Source organism: Miscanthus floridulus, chromosome 4 (genome assembly GCF_019320115.1).
Source record: "Miscanthus floridulus cultivar M001 chromosome 4, ASM1932011v1, whole genome shotgun sequence".
Lineage (NCBI taxonomy): Eukaryota > Viridiplantae > Streptophyta > Magnoliopsida > Poales > Poaceae > Miscanthus > Miscanthus floridulus.
Window position 1 is genome coordinate 73711329 of NC_089583.1, and position 20058 is coordinate 73731386.

Here is a 20058-nt window from a genome sequence, read left to right on the forward strand (position 1 = left end):
CACCACCCCTTTCTTCCCCACCGGGACCCCTGGGCGCTCCACGGCCATGAGATGGTCCGAGGAGTTTGACCTCTCCGACTATGACACCGACGCCGACGCCGACGCCAAGTCTGCACCGCCATCTCGGGGGTCCTACCTCAACGCCGTACGCTGGGGCTCTCCGGTACATGTAGGCCTGGAGGCAGGGACAAGTACCCAGCCACACACCTGTATCGTCGAGGAGCCACCGCCGCCAAACCTCGATGTCGTTCCGCGGGAGCTGCAGCTACGGTCGTCGCCGTTGCCAGAGCGTGCGCCGACGCGCTCCACCATCGCCAGGGGCACGCACGATGGGGCCACCGTCGGGTCATGGGCCGGGAGACGGGGAAATCGCTCCAACCATCAGCGACCACGCCCATAGCTCGTCCATGGGCTTCCTGTTCGAGGCCGGAACAACTACAGCAGGACCGGTCAGGATGCTCGTGTTCATGCGCAGCGTCGGCCGGTTCATCGAAGGCCAGGACCTCAGCCTGCTTCCGGCAGCTGGCAACGCTTCTCCACTCCTGATGTCGACGGCTGGCGTGAGGTCCTTTCACGAGGGCCGTCTGGAGGTCGTGATGAGGCTCCACCACCGCGACCACCACGTCCAGTGCTCCATTTCTTAGCAGAGCTGCAAGGGAAATGCCTCAATTGCCTCTCCACCTCGCACAGGGTGGCGACCTGCAGGCTACCTCAGCGCTGCCTGCATTGCAGGGGCTTCCGCCACCGCGCGCATGATTGCAAGCGGCCGCGAAGGCCGATTTCGGCAAGGAACGACATACTTGGGCTCAGAGGGAGGTACACCGGGCCCAGGCGAAGCCGTGCCGAGTGCGGATGGGCGCTGTGGCGAAGGACGGCGATGCCGATGTCGTCGATGTCGACGGCAGCGATGGAGGAGCCACGGTCGTTCGGCCGAGACCGCTCCAGCATCGTCGGACGACACATATGTCGCTGCTGATGCCTAGGCCGGACATGGTGAGCTGATCGGCGCGATAGGCCTCGTCGAGCTCGACCAGTTGATGCTAACGCCGCGCTCGAACGCCACAATTGATCGTGACATTACGGAGGACTCGATGTTGGTGGAACTCGCATCTTCGCTCGCTAGCAGTCGAGTCGTCACGTGTCCTCCATCGGTCACCCAACTAGAGGACAAGGCCCCATCGATGGTCACCTGTGTTTGCACGCAGACACCATCCCTGCTTGCCGGCTCGACGTGGCTAACACCACTCCCGTGCCCCGCCTCGCCCCCAGTGTCGCCTCAGCAGGGGCACTCATAGGTCACGCCAAAGCGGTTGGTGTTTGACGACCCCTCGGGCGTTGATGCGCCCATGGTGGGAGAAGAGGGCTATCCACCAGACTTCGGTCCGGTGCAGACAGACACAAGTACGCCGCCGGGGTTGTAACACCCTCGGTGTTACACCCTAAATCATTTATTAAAACACATCATGAGCATCATACTTATGGAATAATGCATGTGATGAAACGAATAGGTGAAGTATTTCAACTAAAACGATCAATAAGAATGCAAAACAAAAAGTTACTCCACGATTCGTACAATTATCAAGTATGGTTGTAAAGCAATTTTTATTGAGTAAAATTACTATAGAACTTATATATGGGGCTTAAATAAAGTTTGGAGTGTTAACTTTGTAAAAGATGATAAAATACTTGCTGTTGAAAAATAACCTTGCTAGCTAATATTTCCAATAGCTTAGAAATGCAATTTGAAATAGAGTTCAACTCAAAACTTAGAAAAAAATTCCAAATCTATTGGCAGTTAGACATTGCTATGTTTAGCAAACTATTTTGAGGAATTGGGTTAAAGAGCAATGTAGTGTTATAGCTTGATTAAGTAGCCTCATATACCATCTTGAGTGTAGTGAAGACCGTTTATGTTTAAGAGTAGCGGTTTGGTCGTGGTAGAAGCTTTAAAAATCCATGCACAACACATTTCTGGTTTGCTTCCCCCGTGTGGACACGGTCACCGTGCGTCAGTGGTCGACGTCGCCGCGTCGGTGCGCCTCGCGCGTGCCCGCGTGTTGCCACGCTGGGCTAGGCGTGTGCTGTGGGAATAGTCATGTGCGCTGTCGTGTGAGGCCGCCGCTGCTGCCACTCGCCCTGCGCGCTGTCGTGCTGCCAAGTTCGCCGTGCATCATGACACACCTACTCCCGTTGTCGTCGCACCCCTAGGCTCGTGTCTGCACCCTGGCTTGGTCTGATTCCGTGCACGTGGTTGCACCTGCCGTCGTCACGCCATTGATGGCGTTGCGGCACGCGGGCTAGGCCGACGTGAACACACGCGTGCTCATTCGCTAGTGGCTAGACTAGGTCGCTGTGGTTACGTCAATCGCGTCCCGCTAAGGCGTGTCACAGCAGAGCCCTGGCCACATTACACCGTCCTCGTTCTGCCTCCCATCTCTCTACCGCCGCCATCGCCTTGCGCCCACAAGTGCGCCAGAGATAGGTCGCCTCTATTCAATTTGGCTCGTTCGTACCTCCGTCCTCACGTCTCCTCGTCGCCCGACCCAGCACCGCCTTGATGATGGCCTGGCCAGGCGCCAATTTGGCGTCTTGCCACCGGTGCGCTGTTAAGGCCATGCCACGGCCACGGCCACGGCCGAGGGCAGACCTCCCATCCCTCCACCCGAACCCAATTGCCCATGCTAGTAGGTGTGCCTTGCCTTCCTATTCATTTGCCTGCCTCAGCTTAGTCGCTGCCAGCTCCACCCTACCGCTGACGCGACCGTGCCACCGCGGTGCGTCGCCGCACAACTCGGCTGCACGTGGCCAGCTCCTCTCCGCCACTCTCTTTGCCAGCAATCACCGTAGCTAGTCTCATGGTAGCCTGTTAATGCTCACTCGCTAGCTAGATGGGTTCTTTGATGCCTGAGTTCACCAGGGTCATCGAGCCACAGTCACGGACGGCCACGTATCACCGTGGCTGGCTCCAGCGCGTCCCGCCGCCCCGCGCTGCCGCTAGGTGTAGCTGGTTGAACCGAGGATGGAGGCCGGTCGGACCGTCGGGCTAGTGGTGGCCCCAGGTGGCCGACGCAGCCGTGCTAGGCCACCGCGCCTCGCACTGAGCCGCCAGGGTGCGCGTGGGTAAATTAGAGAAAGGCTGAGGGGGTAAGTGAGAGGGTCTGTGAGTAAGTAAAATAGTGTTGGTCCTTGGTTGCGAATTGGAGGAAATGCAAGGTCTCTTTTGCAAAAACGCTAACGCGCGCAGGACTCTCCCGCCGCGGGCCGCCTCGCGTGCGGGCCTACTTCGCATGGGCTACGCCTGTGGGCCGCGTGGATGGGTCGCGCGAGAATTGGTTTTTTCCTTTTTCCAACGAATTAGCAAATGTTTTTATAATTTAGTTTTGAGCTGATCCTTGGAAAATTATAGCAAATTTTATAGATGTCCAAAAATTGTGAAACCAATTTTGTTAGGTTTATAAAATTGTACTATATCTGTTAGTGTATTTAGTTCATATATATATATTTATTTATATCAGTGGCTATTGAATCATTTGAGAATGCTTAATATGATTAGATTAAATAATTATAGAAATTTTTGTGGTAGATTGGTGATAGTAAAAACCCTAAAATTTTTACAGTAGGTTCATTGTATTATTATGTGCTCACTGTAATTTTTGTAGCCTTAGAATAGGTTGATAAATAGGGTAGCTAAGTACTCCTTGTTTTAGTATATATGAGATCGTAAATAAAGTAAGAAATATATTTTTGGTTGCTAAGATAATACTTGAATGTTTCATACCTGTTTAGTGGAAATGATGGGTAGCTTAGTATCTTAGTCATTAGAGTTAGCTTAGTAGCTTGGTAGATGTATTGTTGTTTTAAGAGCTGTTTTTGCTAAATTGCTAAGTGTTGCATCATCATTGCATGCATGTAGAGAACGCGTTGGTGGAGTTCGTGACCGCTGGAGAGCAGGAATACGAGGAGGTGATTGAGGAGTACGAGGAGGAGGTCTTCGTATAGGAGGAAGCCTCGGAGCCATCGACAACTAACATAGCTGACCACCCGCCTGCCCAAGATAAGCCCCGGTGCATAACCCTTATTTTAAATAATCACTGGATATATATATATATATGTGATGTGCATTTACTGGATCTACGAGGGTATGACCACCCCCAGGCATTGCATTAAGAAGAAGACCTTCTCACGCAGGTCCTGAAAACCCCTGAACCCCTGCCCCATCCTTACACAGTGGCACCGTCGCCCTATGAGACCGAGCTAGTCCTTAGACCTGTGCTTTGGCGTGGGACAGACGAGGGGATTTTTTTAACCCCAGCCTGAAATTCGCTCCTACGGGGAGTCGAACTCAGGACTTACAGGCATTTTATGGAAACTACATGCATAGATAACCTACCTATGAGTCCTACTAGCATAGGTCGATTAGCTGCTATGCTTAGGCTATTGGTAGCATGAGTAACCTGTCGTTACTCACAATAGGTGATTATTATTATCACTCTCATGATAAAATGATGAAAAGAAATAGAGACCGGGCAGGGATATGGTACGGGTATTGGTGGGTGTAAGAGGTTGTGTCCCGCGGCCAATGTGGCATAGTTTGGTTACACTGTTTTCCCTGTCCGTGTCGGTTAAGGACCGGCTGTTGCATTGGGTTCTAGTCAGGTCACAGACTTATTACCCTAAGCACATACTTGTTTATGAGAGCAGGGAAGGCTCGTTGCTCTCTTGTCGTGGGTTCCGGCTCTTTCCGGACCGACTGATTGGAGGCGGGGATGGTGGAGGTCTAAGCACCACACTGAGTCCAGGACTTAAGTGTGGGAGCTTGGAGTCCAAGTTTGGACAGGGGCCTGGACCCCTTGATAGGAGAGTGATGAGTTGGTACTGTTTGTGCCTGGGATACAAGTGGGGTGTGTGTTTCAAGGAACCCAGCAGGGCACATTGATTCGCGAATCGTCGGATAATCTGGTACGACTTGTCTATAATCTAGCACCGTAGTAAGAACTGAAAGATGAAAGATGGTGAAATGGATCTGTTTGCTCAAGTCTTACTTGAAAGTAGAACATGTGCTTACCTGGAATGGTTAGATAATGAACTAATCATGACTGCTAATAAGAAACATACATAAGGATTCACTACTAGTATTGTTTTTCGCAAAAAGGAAACCTAGCAAACCATAAAGCTTATCATATTCTTTGGAGTCGGGAAATTATTCCCACTAGTCGGGTAAATCTTGTGAGTATATTGTGTACTCAAGGTTTATTTACCCCTGTTGCAGGTGCAGCTTGAAGAGTAGCTGTTGTGTGGAGGATTCTTCTGGTGGGCACAGACGGATCCTTGTTTTCTACCGTTAAATGTTTATTGTAATTCCGCTGTTTAAATTCCGCACTTTGAACTTAGCATTGTAATAATGTATTCCTAAGAACTCTGGTCATATAAAATGGACTAACTATTGTAAACTCGTTCTCATTATTGGATCCTAGAGGAAAAACTTGGATTATTCAAGTTCTCTCTTGGGGTGTGCTCGACGGAATTCATCCGATGTAACTTGCTTTCGGGGTGCTTAGTGTCTGGGGATGACGAACGCCTCCGAAGGTGTGTTATTTCAGACGGTTCTGCCATAGGGGTACACCCACCAGATAGTTGACGATGGCGCCTCCTTCAAGCGCCGTCTCGACAACTTCACCAAGGCAATGGTGTGTAAGAGGGACTCTCCGCTGATTCGTGAGCCTCCCAAGCAGTCGCCTGCTAAGTCGGTGCTGCAATGGCAGAGCAGACGGTTGGCGGCTCAGAGCCTGTCCCGAGTACCTACTTCTAAGCGAGGTGAGGTGCTGATCATGCAGCGTATGAGCTCCATCAAGGGTTCATCAACGCCATCATCGTCGGAGGTGGAGGCCTTTGCCAAGCTCTTCGACGGCAACCTGACCGCGTCGGAGGCCGAGGCGATGGACGCGCTCTTCCCGGTCGTTGGAAAGGGCCCGTCCAGGCAGTTGCAAAGACGCAATGCCACCTCCTAGATCGCAACGCTACGTCGGTTTTGGTTGTTTCCTTTATGTAATATCGAAACATGAGGTATTTTGTTAGGATAGTCCAGCTACGGCTGTGTTAGGTCGACCTCCTTCGACGCTCGGTAGAAGCGCGTTGTATGTTTGTTTAAGCTCTTTTACTTAATACAATGATACGCAAATCTTTTTGCGTATTTGAGAAAAAAAAATCTCTTCTTTTTTTAGTACAACTTTTGCCCTCGCAATCTACCGCATAACAAGGACAGTTTACAAACTACACAGAGTACCTTGGGTAGGAGTAGGACAATTAGAGCTTCAATCATATCCGGCAGCTGATGAGATCCGATCATGCAGCTATAGCTAATGCATCCTGTTACAGTTACTACAGTACTTCCCATCACGCGGTCTCAGTCACGGTTGTTAGTAAACTTGCTTAGCATCATGATCTCTTTTTTTTTCAAATGGAAAGGCTTTCCATTACTCATCCGTCTCGGCCAAAATAGCCGGACACCAAAACCTCCAACCCATGAGGAACATCATCCCAGATGGTTATAGCTCCATCAGGATTTTTACAGCCAATCGCCGCACATGCGTGCTTAGCATCATGATCTTGTACCACGTTCTCGTGGTCCACCTAAATTCATGGCGGGATGGCGTCCCAGTTTCTTGCACGGCTCGTTTTTTGTTTGTTCTCTAGCGAATTCATCATCATTCATTCATTCATTCGCACGGCGGCTGCTAGTGTATTTTGTCGTACTACGTACTAGTGGCGGCCACGGTAGATGCGCGATGCCCAATGAATGTATTTGTGTACGTCGCATGGACGTAGAGGTGTACCGAGCGAGAATTTGGGTGACAGGCTAACACAGCTCATGCACGTACCGACGTACGTACAGCGGTAACCAACTGCATCGTGCAGTGGATTTTGGATGTACCAATGGTGCACAATGCCATAACCGACGTAGTTTCCTTTTTTTCTTTGTAAAAAACTCCTCGTTGCTGATGCTACATACTGTATTTCCCCTTTTCCTCACAGTACTCCTTGTGTGATAATTTCTTTACATATTTTTGCAAGTTCAGAACCTCTGCAATGCACTGCAGAAGATCCTGAGATTTTGATTGTGACACAGTAACAGCACTATTCTGAAAATGCCAGACTGAAATGGAAGCAAACGCACGTATGCATCCATATACACTTTTAAGTCAGATCACATTTTGACCGCTTCAAGTCATTTTTCTGACCTGGTTACCGGACAAAATTTCCTCTTCTAAACATGATCAGGGAAAAAAAATTCGACCCAGCAGGCCAGCACACCAGCACACCTTGCACAGAAAATGAAGGCCATTAAGGCAATAATGGTACATTGATACAGGTGACATCCAGGGGTGCTTAAATACAAATGTCCTTGTCAGGCAGGCGTTTCAGTTAATATGGAAACCATCTCTGTGTACGGTACCAAAAAAAATACTTCATCGGATTAAAGGATTCTCAGTGACAATTGTGTTTAAACAGGCTTCCCGTTCAACTTGGGGAAGGGGTCTTGTTTGCTGAGGACAAGGACCTTACTCTTGTGAGCAAAGTAACCTTTTATAAGATTCTTGTATATGAGGCATGCCATGATGCACTCCACCTGGTAGCAGGGTGACAAACTATGTTAAAAACGTCATTAGAAATATAAGATGCAAAACATAACATAAACTATTGTACTCTCAAAGCACCTCATCCACATCCATGTCGATTTCAAGCCATTTCAGAGCTTTTACGACGACATCTAGCTTAATTTGATGTGCCTTGGCTGGTTCCTTCTGCCTCTGAATGATATGGCTGAGAACGAATAGCAGGGCAAAAATAGTTCAGTCATAATAGAATGTAAAGTACGACAATGACGGGTTCAGTTCTTGCTCACATTTTCTTAACTAATCTCTGATAGACTTGAAGTTCAAGTTTCTCCAATACAAGGTAGACGCCAGATTTCAAAAATCTTACAAAATAAATAAACTATAAGAGAAGGCTAAAGGAATGGAACTTTTTTAGCAGAGTAACAGATCAACTTACTGGTCTTCATGCCTGTCTAGAGCTTGCCTGAGAAGCCTGAGATCTCCTCTCTTCAGTGCAGTCACAACATCTGCATACTGAAAGGTTATATTACCACTTGTGCCAATCTTAATAACTACTAAAAAGCAGGGGAGATCACCGTATATGAGTAACGATAGCATTATTAAAAACGAGGCAAAGATGTTCACAAAACCAAATAAGACCTACGATGGAAAGGCATATTTTAGCAGAAGTAACAACTACAAAGCTTTTCCATCAAACAAACTTGCAAGTAGAGATCAATTAGAACAGTAGTAGCTGTTAATGAGACGACCAGCAGATCAGTAAGGGAATTCAAAATAGCAGTCACTACGCAAAACAATCAACTTGATGTTAAACTAAAACAGTGTGTGTTCCCTTCCGTAACTTGGCATGTTTATCTCTGAAGTCGATAACAGACCTGGTTATGTTTTAAAACTAGCACAATCATCACTGTCATAGTTCTTAAGGCGGTAAGGCGAGGCGCGGCGAGCCACCCCCTTCCAGACGCCTAGGCGCTTAAGGCGCGAGGCGAGGCGACGCCATACAAACATCTTAATATATATATTGCGACTAGAATTTAGAAGCTAACTATACCTTAATAGTTAGAATTTAGAAGCAAATCCTACCTTAATAGTTGGCTGCAGAGCAGAGAAGAGCCAAGCAGGCAAGCACAAGCAGACAAGCAGTCAACCGAATAGCAATCTAGCACAAGCATCCACCAAGCCACAACGATTTATATACAACTAATAGCAGAAAGCACAGGAAGGAGCGCATCTATCCAGGTCTTAACAATCCAGCACGAGCACAGGAAGCAGAGCAAAGGAAGCAGGGGAGGAAGCAGAGGAAGCAGGGGACTAGGGGGGAAACGTACCTACGCGCAGGAGGTTGTGGAGAAGTCCAGAGCAGAGAAGGGGTCACGAATGAGGCGGAAGTCAGGGACGCGGCGCCGTCACGGATGTAGCAGAAGTCGCGGATGCAGCGGAAGCTGCGACCGGAAGCGAGCAGGGCACGCGACGGGATGGAGGAGGTAGACGCCGCCGCCGCCGCCGGATTCCAGGTGGACCTCCACCCTCTTCTCTTTCCCTCTCTCCTCCTTTCCCTCTCGACGGCGGGGACTCCAAGATTGCGAGGCCTCTTTCCTTTCCCCCCGCGCAGAAGGATATTCGCCGCTTCGCGCGCACTCTCCCGCGCTTGTTTCCCCTCGCGCGCAACTCTCTCGCGCTTGTTTCCCTCCCGCGCGCGCGCGCATCTGCTCTCGTGCGGCGTCCAGGCGGACGCCCAATCTCGCTTAGGCGACGCCTTCCGACGCAAGGCGACGACATACGACCTTCGGTCGTGGCGAGCCCGACGCCCAGCTTCAAAAATCGCTTGGACGCCAAGTCGTCGCCTAGGCGACGCCTTAATAACTATGATCACTGTGGCAACTAAGGGAAAAGAGAGGCTCATCTATGGATAATGATAAATAGATAGTGCTGTGAATAAAATCAGTCACGACTCAGGACCTACAGAGTGAGTAGGTTCTAAAAATCATTAACTATAGTTGCTACACAGCATAATTTGGGTATCATAGGAACACCTGTTGCTTGTCTAGAACCAAGTATACAGCTGGTAGACCAGTTTGTAGAACACTGGTGACAACGGTAGATGGGAGAAGGGCTGTTCCTAATGCATGTAGCAGGTTTCACTCTCGAGGGCTTACAGGTTCACATCCCTTCTTTTAAATACTCCCACATAAAAGTTAGGGTAAACTTAATAAGAAAAGTTGTACCCTTAAGATACTTGTTAACTTTCTCAAAGAAACAACAAATTTAGATTTCTTCAAAAGTGTAACCACTAACCAATATGTGGCTAAATTATTTGTCATGTATAAATGAATTTTCACAATCCTCACCAAATTATCCTATCTATAACTGTTGTAAAATCAATACGATAAATCAACATGAAGCAAACAAACTTGATAGGTTGTCACATGTAAATTTCTTCAGATGTAACAAAACAATTTGTGATTAAGATGTTACTTTAACTTGTGAAGAGTAACCTGCTCTCAGTGTTTTCCAACGCTAAACGGTTGGTCACTTACTGTTTAGCCATTATTCAAACTAAACAGACATTTAAATTTACAAAACAAGCATTTAAAAAGGATAAAATAGCCAATTAAACAGAAACTGTGTACCACTGTATAGCGCTTAAATGCTGTCTAAACAGGCTAAACAAATGATTAGGCAAACAGTGCTCGCTTGGTTTTGTGGTTCAAAAAGTTGGACGGTTCCATTGTACAGCATATATCGCGTGCTAGAACTTATTCCAGCTTAATTAAGAATCAAAGTACGAGTAAAATACCTCAAGCAAATTGTACCGCTCCAGGAGAGTCCTTTTTGGCAGTACACCTATTGAAAGCTTTACAGGGATAAGAAACTTCAAAATTCTCCTAAAAAATGGAACACAAGTTAGAGTCTAAACAACCAGGTCTGTCAAACCACAAGCCAGAAAACTCCATGGAATTGAAGTACCTCAAATTTGACTCGCTTTGAGGATTGCAATGCATCAAAGCATAAGTTAGCTTCTGATCTGCCTGATCCAATTAAACAAAATCTGGTGTAAGCAGTTTTCCTGCTTTGTTGTTCAAATCACCATAGTATGTAACCATGAATAAGTTAAAATGTGTGAGAGACAGAGCTTACAACAAGAAAGTTCTCGTTAAACACCTCCAACCGCCCAGTGTAGTACATATAAGTGACCTGTACCATCACAAGTGGCAACAAAATGTCAACATAACCGATTAAGTCTCTGAGAGGGAAACATGTCTGTAAACTATGTTCATCTCACCTTGTCTTTCACTGGAAAATCTTCAAAATCAAAATTCCTTGCAGTTTCGATACTTCTTATGACACTACGGCAAAGGTTTACTGTTCCAAGCTGCATAATTTCATCATCAGCTTCAAGCGCTTGTTTAACTTAAAAAAAATACAGAACTGATGCACTAGTGCACATACTACACCTAGTCACTTACTACTTATACTCTCCGCATATCGTATATATTACCTTATGTTCGATTAGAACCCAATTACAAAGTTACATATACCAGAACAAAAGTTTACAAGGAAAATCATCCTACCCTGAAGTAAATTTTGAATAGCTGGCAGGTAACATAGAGTGCTCCAATGCGCTTAGGTCCTTTCACCTGAAACATTGGAGAGAAAATAGCTATCACAACACAAATTATGGTAAAAGTAAATATCTCTATCTATCTATCTCTCCACACCATACCATTTCTATCTCTATGCTAAGTTGCTAACAAATGATTGTTGGGGCATTTGTATTTGGCTTCTTCTTTGAGATAAGCTATGGATAATAGTCACTTCTTTCTTATTCCAGCCTAATGTTATGCATGTTTTGATCCTGGTAGTAGTAAGTCTAAAGGATATTTATTATTTGAGCTACAAGCTGCTATATTCCTGTTGCAACACCGAGCATGTTTGCTAGTATATTAAGTTAAGATTCTATGATTTCTACCAAATATGTAGAGATATGCTGAATGCAATGGAAACTATAATGGCAGAAATAAAAACTCTGCAAGTGTTAGAACCAAAACACAGGTTTGGGGCTGAATTTCAGATTTCATTAGCCATACCACAACTATGGCAGGTTGGGGATACATATAGGATAACTTGCTTGAGCCTTAAGAAAGCTACAGCATATTCTAGAGATGCTAAAGTAGATGCTAGGAATAAAGATAAGGGCTGACACAGCCACCAACTACTCTAGATAAGTATCCTAAGTAGACAAGGACAAGACTTATAGCTGACATTCTCCCCCTAAGTCTTGTGTGGCGCCTTCTGGGGAATTTGAACCATCCCAATCCTGGCGCGAAGCTCCTCGAACTTGACCCGTCCAAGGGACTTGGTGAGAAGATCGGCGAGCTGATCCTGGGTGTTGATGTAGCCGGCCTTGATGCTCCCCTCATCCAAACAGCTCCTGATGAAGTGGTACTTGATGCGGATATGCTTGCTGCGCTCATGGAAGACAGGGTTCTTCGCCAAAGCCAAGGCGGACTTGTTGTCCACCCTGAGCTCCACTGCTTCTGTGTCCCTGCCCAGGAGATCGCGTAGCAGCCGAGCCAACCAGAGAGCCTGAGTCGAAGCGGTTGTGGCAGCGATGTACTCCGCCTTGCAACTGGACAGAGCCACCACTTGTTGCTTGACCGACTGCCAGTTGATTAGACACTTGCCGAGGAAGAATAGCATCCCGCTGGTGCTCTTGCTTGTGTCGATGTTGCCGGCGAGGTCGCTGTCGTTGTACTCGATGAAGTGCTCCGCACCGGGACACCTCGGGTAGTGCAAGCCGTAGTCGGAAGTACCCGCGACGTAGCGGAGGATCCTCTTGACGGCCTACTCATGCTCCGTCGTCGGTCGCTGCATGAACCGACTGACGTAGCCAACGGCGAATGTCAGGTCCGGCCGTGTGTGGACGAGCTAGCGAAGGCTGCCCACAATGCACCGGTACCGCGTGGCGTCGACCTCCTTCGCCGTGCTGTCGCGGCTCAGCTTTAGCCTCTCCTCCATGGGAGTGTGTTTGGTTGCAGCCGGTGAGCCTGCCCAGCTCGACGATGCGCTTGGCGTAGACGGTCTGGCGAAGGGAGATGCCGGAGCTATCCTGGTGGACCTTGATCCCCAGGTAGAAGGAGAGAAGGCCCAAGTCGCTCATCTGGAAGGTCGCCTTCATCTCCTCCTTGAATGACTCCATCTCGGCCTCCTTGGTGCCGGTGATAACCAAATCATCGACGTAGACGCCTACCAACAAGGTGTTGCCTCCCTTGCCCCGCCGGTAGACTGCAGCCTCGTGAGGACTTTGCTGGAACCCCATTTGCTTGAGAGTGGAGTCCAGCTTGGCGTTCCAAGCTCGGGGTGCCTACCGCAAGCCGTAGCGGGCCTTGCGTAGGCGAAGAACCTTGTTCTCCTTGCCGGGGATGACGAATCCCGGCGGCTGGTGGACGTAGACCTCCTCCTTCAGGTCACCGTTGAGGAAGGCGGACTTGACGTCCATGTGGTGCACACGCCAACCCTCCTGAGCCGCCAGCGCGAGGAGACAGACGGACTCCATCCGTGCAACGGACGCGAAGGCGTCGTCGAAGTCGACTCTCTACTGCTGGACGAACCCGCGGGCCACCAGACGCGCCTTGTGCTTGATCACCACCCCGGCCTCATCCTTCTTGAGCTTGTAGACCCACTTAAGGGTGATGGCGCAGTGGCCGGCAGGAAGATCCGCCAGCTCCCACGTCCGGTTCCGCTCGACCGCATCATCTCCTGCTGCATCGCGGCGCACCATGCCGCGTCTCCCTCCGCCTCAGCGAAGGAGCGGGGCTCGCCGTCCTCGTGCGCCAGGTGCAGCTCCGCCTCGAAGTCGTGCACCGCCAGCCCAGGAACAGGCTGATCACCAAAGATGTTGTCCAAGGTGCGGTAGCGCAGAGGGTCATTGTCGTGGTAGGCATCGACGCGGTCCTCGTCGTCGGACAGCGGAGTGGCGAACTCCACCGTGCGCTGCTGGTCACGGACCAAGGCTGCTATTGCCGATCTCGGAGGTGTGGGCGCCGATGCAGGAGATTGGGGAGCCGGTGTAGGAGAGCGGGGTGTAGCCGGTGGTACAGGTGGTGGAGGACTTGCTGGTGGTGTAGGCGGTGGTACAGGTGGTGGAGGACTTGTTTGAGCCTTAAGAAAGCTACAATATATTCTAGAGATGCTAAAGTAGATGCTAGGGATAAAGATAAGGGCTGACACAGCCACCAACTACTCTAGATAAGTATCCTAAGTAGATAAGAACAAGACTTATAGCTGTCAACGAGTTCAAACTATTGCAATTAATATTTTACCATAGCAATGCGTGGGCAATCAACTATTTATTTGTAAGTTGGACATGTCATGTGATTTTTCAGAGATATATGGTTTTCCTCTAAGATTAAAGTGGTTTTTTTCATGTACATGATAAAAGAAAAACAAATACTGGATCATGTTTGTTATTGGAATAGGGGCATACGGGGATTTTGCCCATTTCAATGCACAGGCATATTTGCTAGTGATTCATCAAAGACCAAACTGAACATACGGGGATTTTTTTCCCATTTCAGTGATTCATCAAAGACTAAACTGAACATACGGGGGATTTTTCTTTCCCATTTCAATGCACAGGCATATTTGCTAGTGATTCATCAAAGATCAAACTGAAGGGATAGCCACAAAAGGTCCAGGAAGATTTCTAACTAAAATAACCCCCTCAATGGGGTTCCTCATAAGTTAATGAATCAGAAAATGATAAGACATTGCATCAAATGATAGTTTATCCTCTATAATCCCAACATCAACTATTCAAGCCTAGCTGGTTAGCACAACAACTAACAAATGCAGTTCACAACTGTTCTGGCAATTCATCTGATGCTTAGAAAGTCCAAATTCTGATTAAGAAGACTGAACAAATCTTTTGAACGATAACATACCGCTAGTGTGCCGAAAACCTTCATCAGAAAGGACCCAGCCGCCTGAAGCTTGTCGGGGTTCTTTCCATTCGTCGCAAGCTCCCTATCTGCCTACACCAAGATAACAAACCAGAATACGTGAGCCAAAATACCAATACCAAAAAAATTACAAACCCAGATCAGCCACCTCCGCTCACCTTCTCGGCGATTAGCCTGATCTCGAGCGCCACCGTGTGCATCGCGTCCATCGCCCACGGCGTCTCCCAGTTCCTAAACTCCTGCAGGAACGCGCTGCAACCAAAAACACGTCACGTCCTCGAAAACTCCAATAGATTGAATCGAATCGGGAGGATGCGGAACGAACTTGGAGGCCTTCTCGAACGAGGAGTAGGCGTCGGCGAAGCGCTGGATGGAGTGGGAGTGGATGGCGCGGAGCAACGGGACGAGGAAGTCGGCGAGGTGGGGGAAGCGGTCTCCGGCGAGGCGCGGGAAGTCCGGGAAGGCGGCGAGCGCGTCGGAGAGCGGGGTGGAGGCCGGCGCGGAGGAGACGGAGAGGAGGGAGGCGAGCGCCGCGCCGTCGGAGTAGGAGATGGCGTTGGTCACGCGAGAGAGGTAGTCGCCGATGCGGCGGTGCGCCTCACCCATGCTCAGGTACGCCGCCATCTCCAGCGACAGCGGCCGCGTTGGGGTTTGGGGTTTCCGAGTTTCGCGGCGGCGGCGGCTGGAAGAAAGCCGGTACACGGGTACAGGTCCGAGTTGCCAGTTACGAAGGGTGGCTGCGATCAGTAATCCTCGCCGTCAAGGTTGGTCGCCGTTGGAAGCTGTGGGCTTGCGTTGAAGAGCAAATTGAAACACATACTTCCACAGATTCCGTCGTGGAACCCCGCCGCCCCCCCCCCCCCCCCCCCCCCCCCCCCCTTTTTTTTTAATTCCCTGTGTCCTATTAAAAAAAATCGTAATACCCTATGTGTCCCTAAAAAATTTTAGCGGTATTCAGTGCCACTGCTTTAACTTTTTTATGCCCTCCATATCACTACCGTCAGTTTAGGCTCTAACGCCGTCAAACTGTAGGTGTGAAAAGTCGAAAATACCCTTAAGTCTAAATATGTCATTAATTGTTTTTAGCATCTGAACGACTCCAAATAAAAAAACTCAAAACTAGAAAGTTGTAGATCTCGTCGAGATCTATAATTTTCATATAAAAATTATCTTCATTTAATTCTGCAAAAAAAGATATGATTTTTCTAAGATATATTAATCATATCAAATCATATATTTTTTGCGGAATTAAATGAAGATAATTTTTATATAAAAATTATAAATCTCGACGAGATTTACAACTTTATAGTTTTGATTTTTTTTTTCATTTGAAGTCGTTAAGATGCTCAAAAAAATTAATGACATATTTAGACTTAATGGTATTTTCGACTTTTCACACCTGCAGTTTGACGGCGTTAGAGCCCAAATTGACGACAGTGGCATGGAGGGCACAAAAAAAGTTGGAGCAGTGGTGCTGAAGACCGCTGACCTTTTCCAGAGACACACATAGTATTGCGATATTTTTTAATGACACACAAGAAATTCCTCCTTTTTTCCCTGATGAAACAGAGTTTACAAAGCTACTTATGTTTCACAGTTGTTTCATCAAGTCAAGGAAATAGAGAGGACTTTAAACAAATAACATATAATTTTTTTTGTAGCACATAGCTCAACAGTTTTTCTATGGCTCATAGGCCTTGTTCACTTCGCTAAAAAACCATGGCTGAAAATACCGTTCGCTGATTTGTTGTAAAAGAAAACATGTTTCTTAAGACAAGCGAACAGGTCCATAGTTCACATTAACTTATCCACAGCTCACAGCTGAATCAAACAGACCTTAACCAATCGTTCTTTGCATATAGCTAGCAATAAAGAAAATTAACTACAAAAGAGCTTCATCAAATTCTCTTTCCCTCCAAATTTTTCTGAAACCCTCAAAATCTCTCCTCTCTCTTTCAAATGAAAGGGAACAAGCGAAAAAAAATTCCCAATCCCTTTCTTACTTCCCTTTCCCACTGGCATACAATCCCTAAGCTTCCGTTGTGCCTCCGCGAAGACTAGGAGAGTTAGCACTATGGCGCACCCAGTGATGTCGTCATGTCGCATCATATGTCGTCCACATCCTCGAGTGAGCCTTTGCCACCAATCACACACCACCTCGAGCAGTGCAGCCCCCCGCGGCGGGTGAGCTGCCCTGCGTCCGCAGCAAGATGAGAGAGACACCAGAGAAGAGAGGAAAAGATATTTGTTTCACTGACATATGGGACCCACATATAAAAACGGTGAATATTTCAACCTGCTAGAGTACATATCCCGTATACTCCTTCTATCCATGAATAAATAGATTTCTAGCTCAAGAATTTATCTACAAATAAATCAATCTCAGGTTGAATGGTCGACAAGCCCTTTATTTTCATGGAAGTCTCCTCGCATTTATTACACACCCTCTCATCTTTTTCAGTCTAGTGTTGAGTTTCTACATTTTGATGTGTGTAGTATAGTGTGTTATTGAAGCAATCACCGATCAATGTGTAACAACTCCAATTAATGAAGGGAGGTATGTTTTTTTGTTCTGTGCATACTAATTTGTCCTAAATTTGTTAAGAATCTATTTATTTAGGAACAAAAGGAGTAATGTATAATTCAACTTTCACAATCACATATACCGATATACATGATTTTAAGTGGAGGAGAATTAGTGGAGTTGCTCTTGGGGGCATATACGCACAACTTCTTTCATAAGATAATTCTATGTCAGTTACAGACAATATATAATAGACAAGTCACTGTATAAATTATTTAGGAGCAAATGACATGTGGCCATTTATTATAGACGATCTTGTACATAAAAAAGGGTTGTCTATAAGAGATTTCTCACATCCTCTCAAACCATATATCTATTTCTCTCTTCCACCTCATATAAAGTCATATGACACCTCTTCTAGACCCGAAGACCGTATATGCCACCCCACTATATACGTCCTTATATAAATTAGCCAAATTATATTATTCTTTTTTGTACAGTGTAAATTATCTACTTCTTTCGCTCCTGATTATAGGTTTATAGCTTTTATCATATATCTAGATGCATATCAAAAGCTATGAGTCTAGAAAAGCCAAAATTAAACATTTTGTAATTTGAAACGTATGAAGTAGTTATAAAAAAGGAGATGTACGGCCCATTTGATGTTGTCCAAAAGCTATCGGCCAGCCAAATCTCGTCGATTGATTTGGGCACCAAGGAATTAGCCAACGCCAGCGTGCGAAAATGAACTATTTGTGGGCAGGCGAGCCAAATCGTGGCCAGTATCTAGACGAGTTACGTGCCTGCGGTCAACAAACAAATTTTTGGCTCGGTCGGTTGGTGTAGGCACTCATCCAAAACGTGTCCTATGTTTGTTTTTGACCTCCAAAATTGTTTTCGTAAGTTCTAACCCTCGAGGTGTCATTTCATAAGTTCTAACCCTCGTGAATCGTGATGTCTTCTTCTCCTCTCTCACTCGGCTACTCTACAGTTTTTTTTTTTTTTTTTTTTTTGCCAGTTTTCGGTGGTCTAGCTGATTGTTGTTGCTAGTGATAAAACTGCAGTTACAATTTCCTCTCAACATGCTACTATAGCAACATCAGCTGCAACGAGCAGGATATCAATTTAAAAAGCTATATTATACAGATAAGGATCTCAGCTAAGGGGTGCTGTAGCACTCACAACACTGAGCTTCACTTTTCTGTCGAGTTCAATAAGCCAAGTTACGGGTTACACTTGAATGAGAAAGATAAAGCCTAAAGAGTACTGTACTACTCCCTCCGTCCCGCTTCGACTGTCATTTTGGCAGTGCAGTAAATTGTCTACATTCACAATTTCTTCAATACACTCGGACACACGCAACATCCACGTCAGTCAAAGCGGGACAAAAAGAGTACGTTGTTCTTTAATATTTTTGAGGTGCTAAATGAACCCTAAACATAGGACACCTGTTTAGATAAGGATTCAAATTTCAATGCAGTTTTGACACCTATTTAAATAAGGATTTAAATCTCAATATATAGTTTTGAGAACAAAATCTGAGCGATTAGATACATTTCATCAATACTATACTACGGTCCTGTTTAGTAGGACTTATATTTGCAAAAGGCTTCGTCATAAATATTGGAGAAGCCACGTTTAGATGGCATCATCCTTTTCTTATAAAAAAACATTTTTTCTTCAAAACCAATTTTTCTTCTGTACAATTTCTTTTCGTAGAGTTGTTTCATGAGCTGGCATTTGACAGCGCTTCATTCGAGAGGTAGAGTTGAAACCCATCGAAAAGCCATGCCAAAGAAGTCTTAAGTGCCATGTACCTTATCTGTATGCAATATTGCATCCTATATTCTTACTGTATATTTTTTAGTGTCAATTTAATGAGACAAGTACCGCAAATCAGATACTATCATTAAGGATGTCTTTAATTTTATTTACTCTCTACCCCAAAATAAAACGTTTAGCATTCAAAATTTGTCACACAATAAGTTTTTCTTTTAGGGCATGGACCACCTGACACAAGTAAGATCCCGTTTGCTATAACTTTTCTTCAATGCAGAAAAATAATTTTTGATTACATTGGTGGAGCTGAAGCTGTTTTAAATTTTTTTTTTAGCAATACAACTTCTCATAGTAGATTTGGGAGAGGGAGTTGAGAGAAGATGGTATTTTCAACTCCGGCGTCTAACCCTTGTGAGACTGGGTCTTAAGGAGCTTCACTTGATGAGCTGTTCCATTTAACCCGTTTGGACAAAAGAACCCAACCCCAAATAGCTTCTAAACTGCTAGAGAAGTTGTACCAAATATATCCTAAGTTTTGCTATTTTCTCCATTCAAAGTGCAACTATTACATGCTAAGCTCTCATTATAATTAGCTTATATAATTTAACTCTGCAAAGGAGTTTTGGTTCGTGTGCTCTCACCGTGGCCATTATGATCTAGATATGATTGATCATACGATAGATTATTATAATCAAAACTTCTCATAGATTATGGGTGCTAAAAATACAAATTGTCTCGAACGGGTTGTTTAACTTGCCAAACTAAAAGATAAGATAGAAAATTTTCACTTTAATCAACCAGAACAATCAAGGGAGTCAAACATCAAATTATTATTTTTCATGATCACGAGTTATGTACATAAGATAACGAAGTGTAAAAGATCTGTCCTAACCTTTTCCAGTTCCTCATTAAAAACATGCTAGCAGGTCAGTAGGCCCTCTACTTCACTTGTTTGTCCACAAAAGTCAACCAAATTAATATCCACCTATATTTCCGCGTGGAAAAAGGATGCCACCCAACACCCATCAATCAATAGCTTGTTTGTTTGTTTGTTTGTTTGTCGTAAATGATCGTAAATTTTTAGTTAGAATAGTATTTTTCTCTCACACCAGCTGAAAATGCTGCAAATCAAATCAAATCAACTCATAGGGTGTTTGGTTCTTTAGTCGCTTCTAAA

At 46.0% G+C, this 20058-nt stretch overlaps 1 protein-coding gene across 1 annotated transcript; it reads right to left on the reverse strand.

Moving 5' to 3' along the window:
• Positions 1–7247: 7247 nt before the first annotated feature.
• Positions 7248–15413, reverse strand: LOC136549808 (enhanced ethylene response protein 5-like). The gene is made up of 12 exons (XM_066541212.1): positions 14904–15413; positions 14737–14830; positions 14561–14650; positions 11189–11254; positions 10900–10989; positions 10755–10811; positions 10584–10645; positions 10414–10501; positions 8053–8129; positions 7904–7978; positions 7716–7821; positions 7248–7627 (listed from the first exon to the last, which is right to left on the reverse strand). Exons 1-12 carry the CDS (start codon positions 15200–15202, stop codon positions 7502–7504), a joined length of 1230 nt encoding a protein of 409 aa, XP_066397309.1. The 5' UTR covers positions 15203–15413; the 3' UTR covers positions 7248–7501.
• Between the last annotated feature and the right edge of the window lie 4645 nt (positions 15414–20058).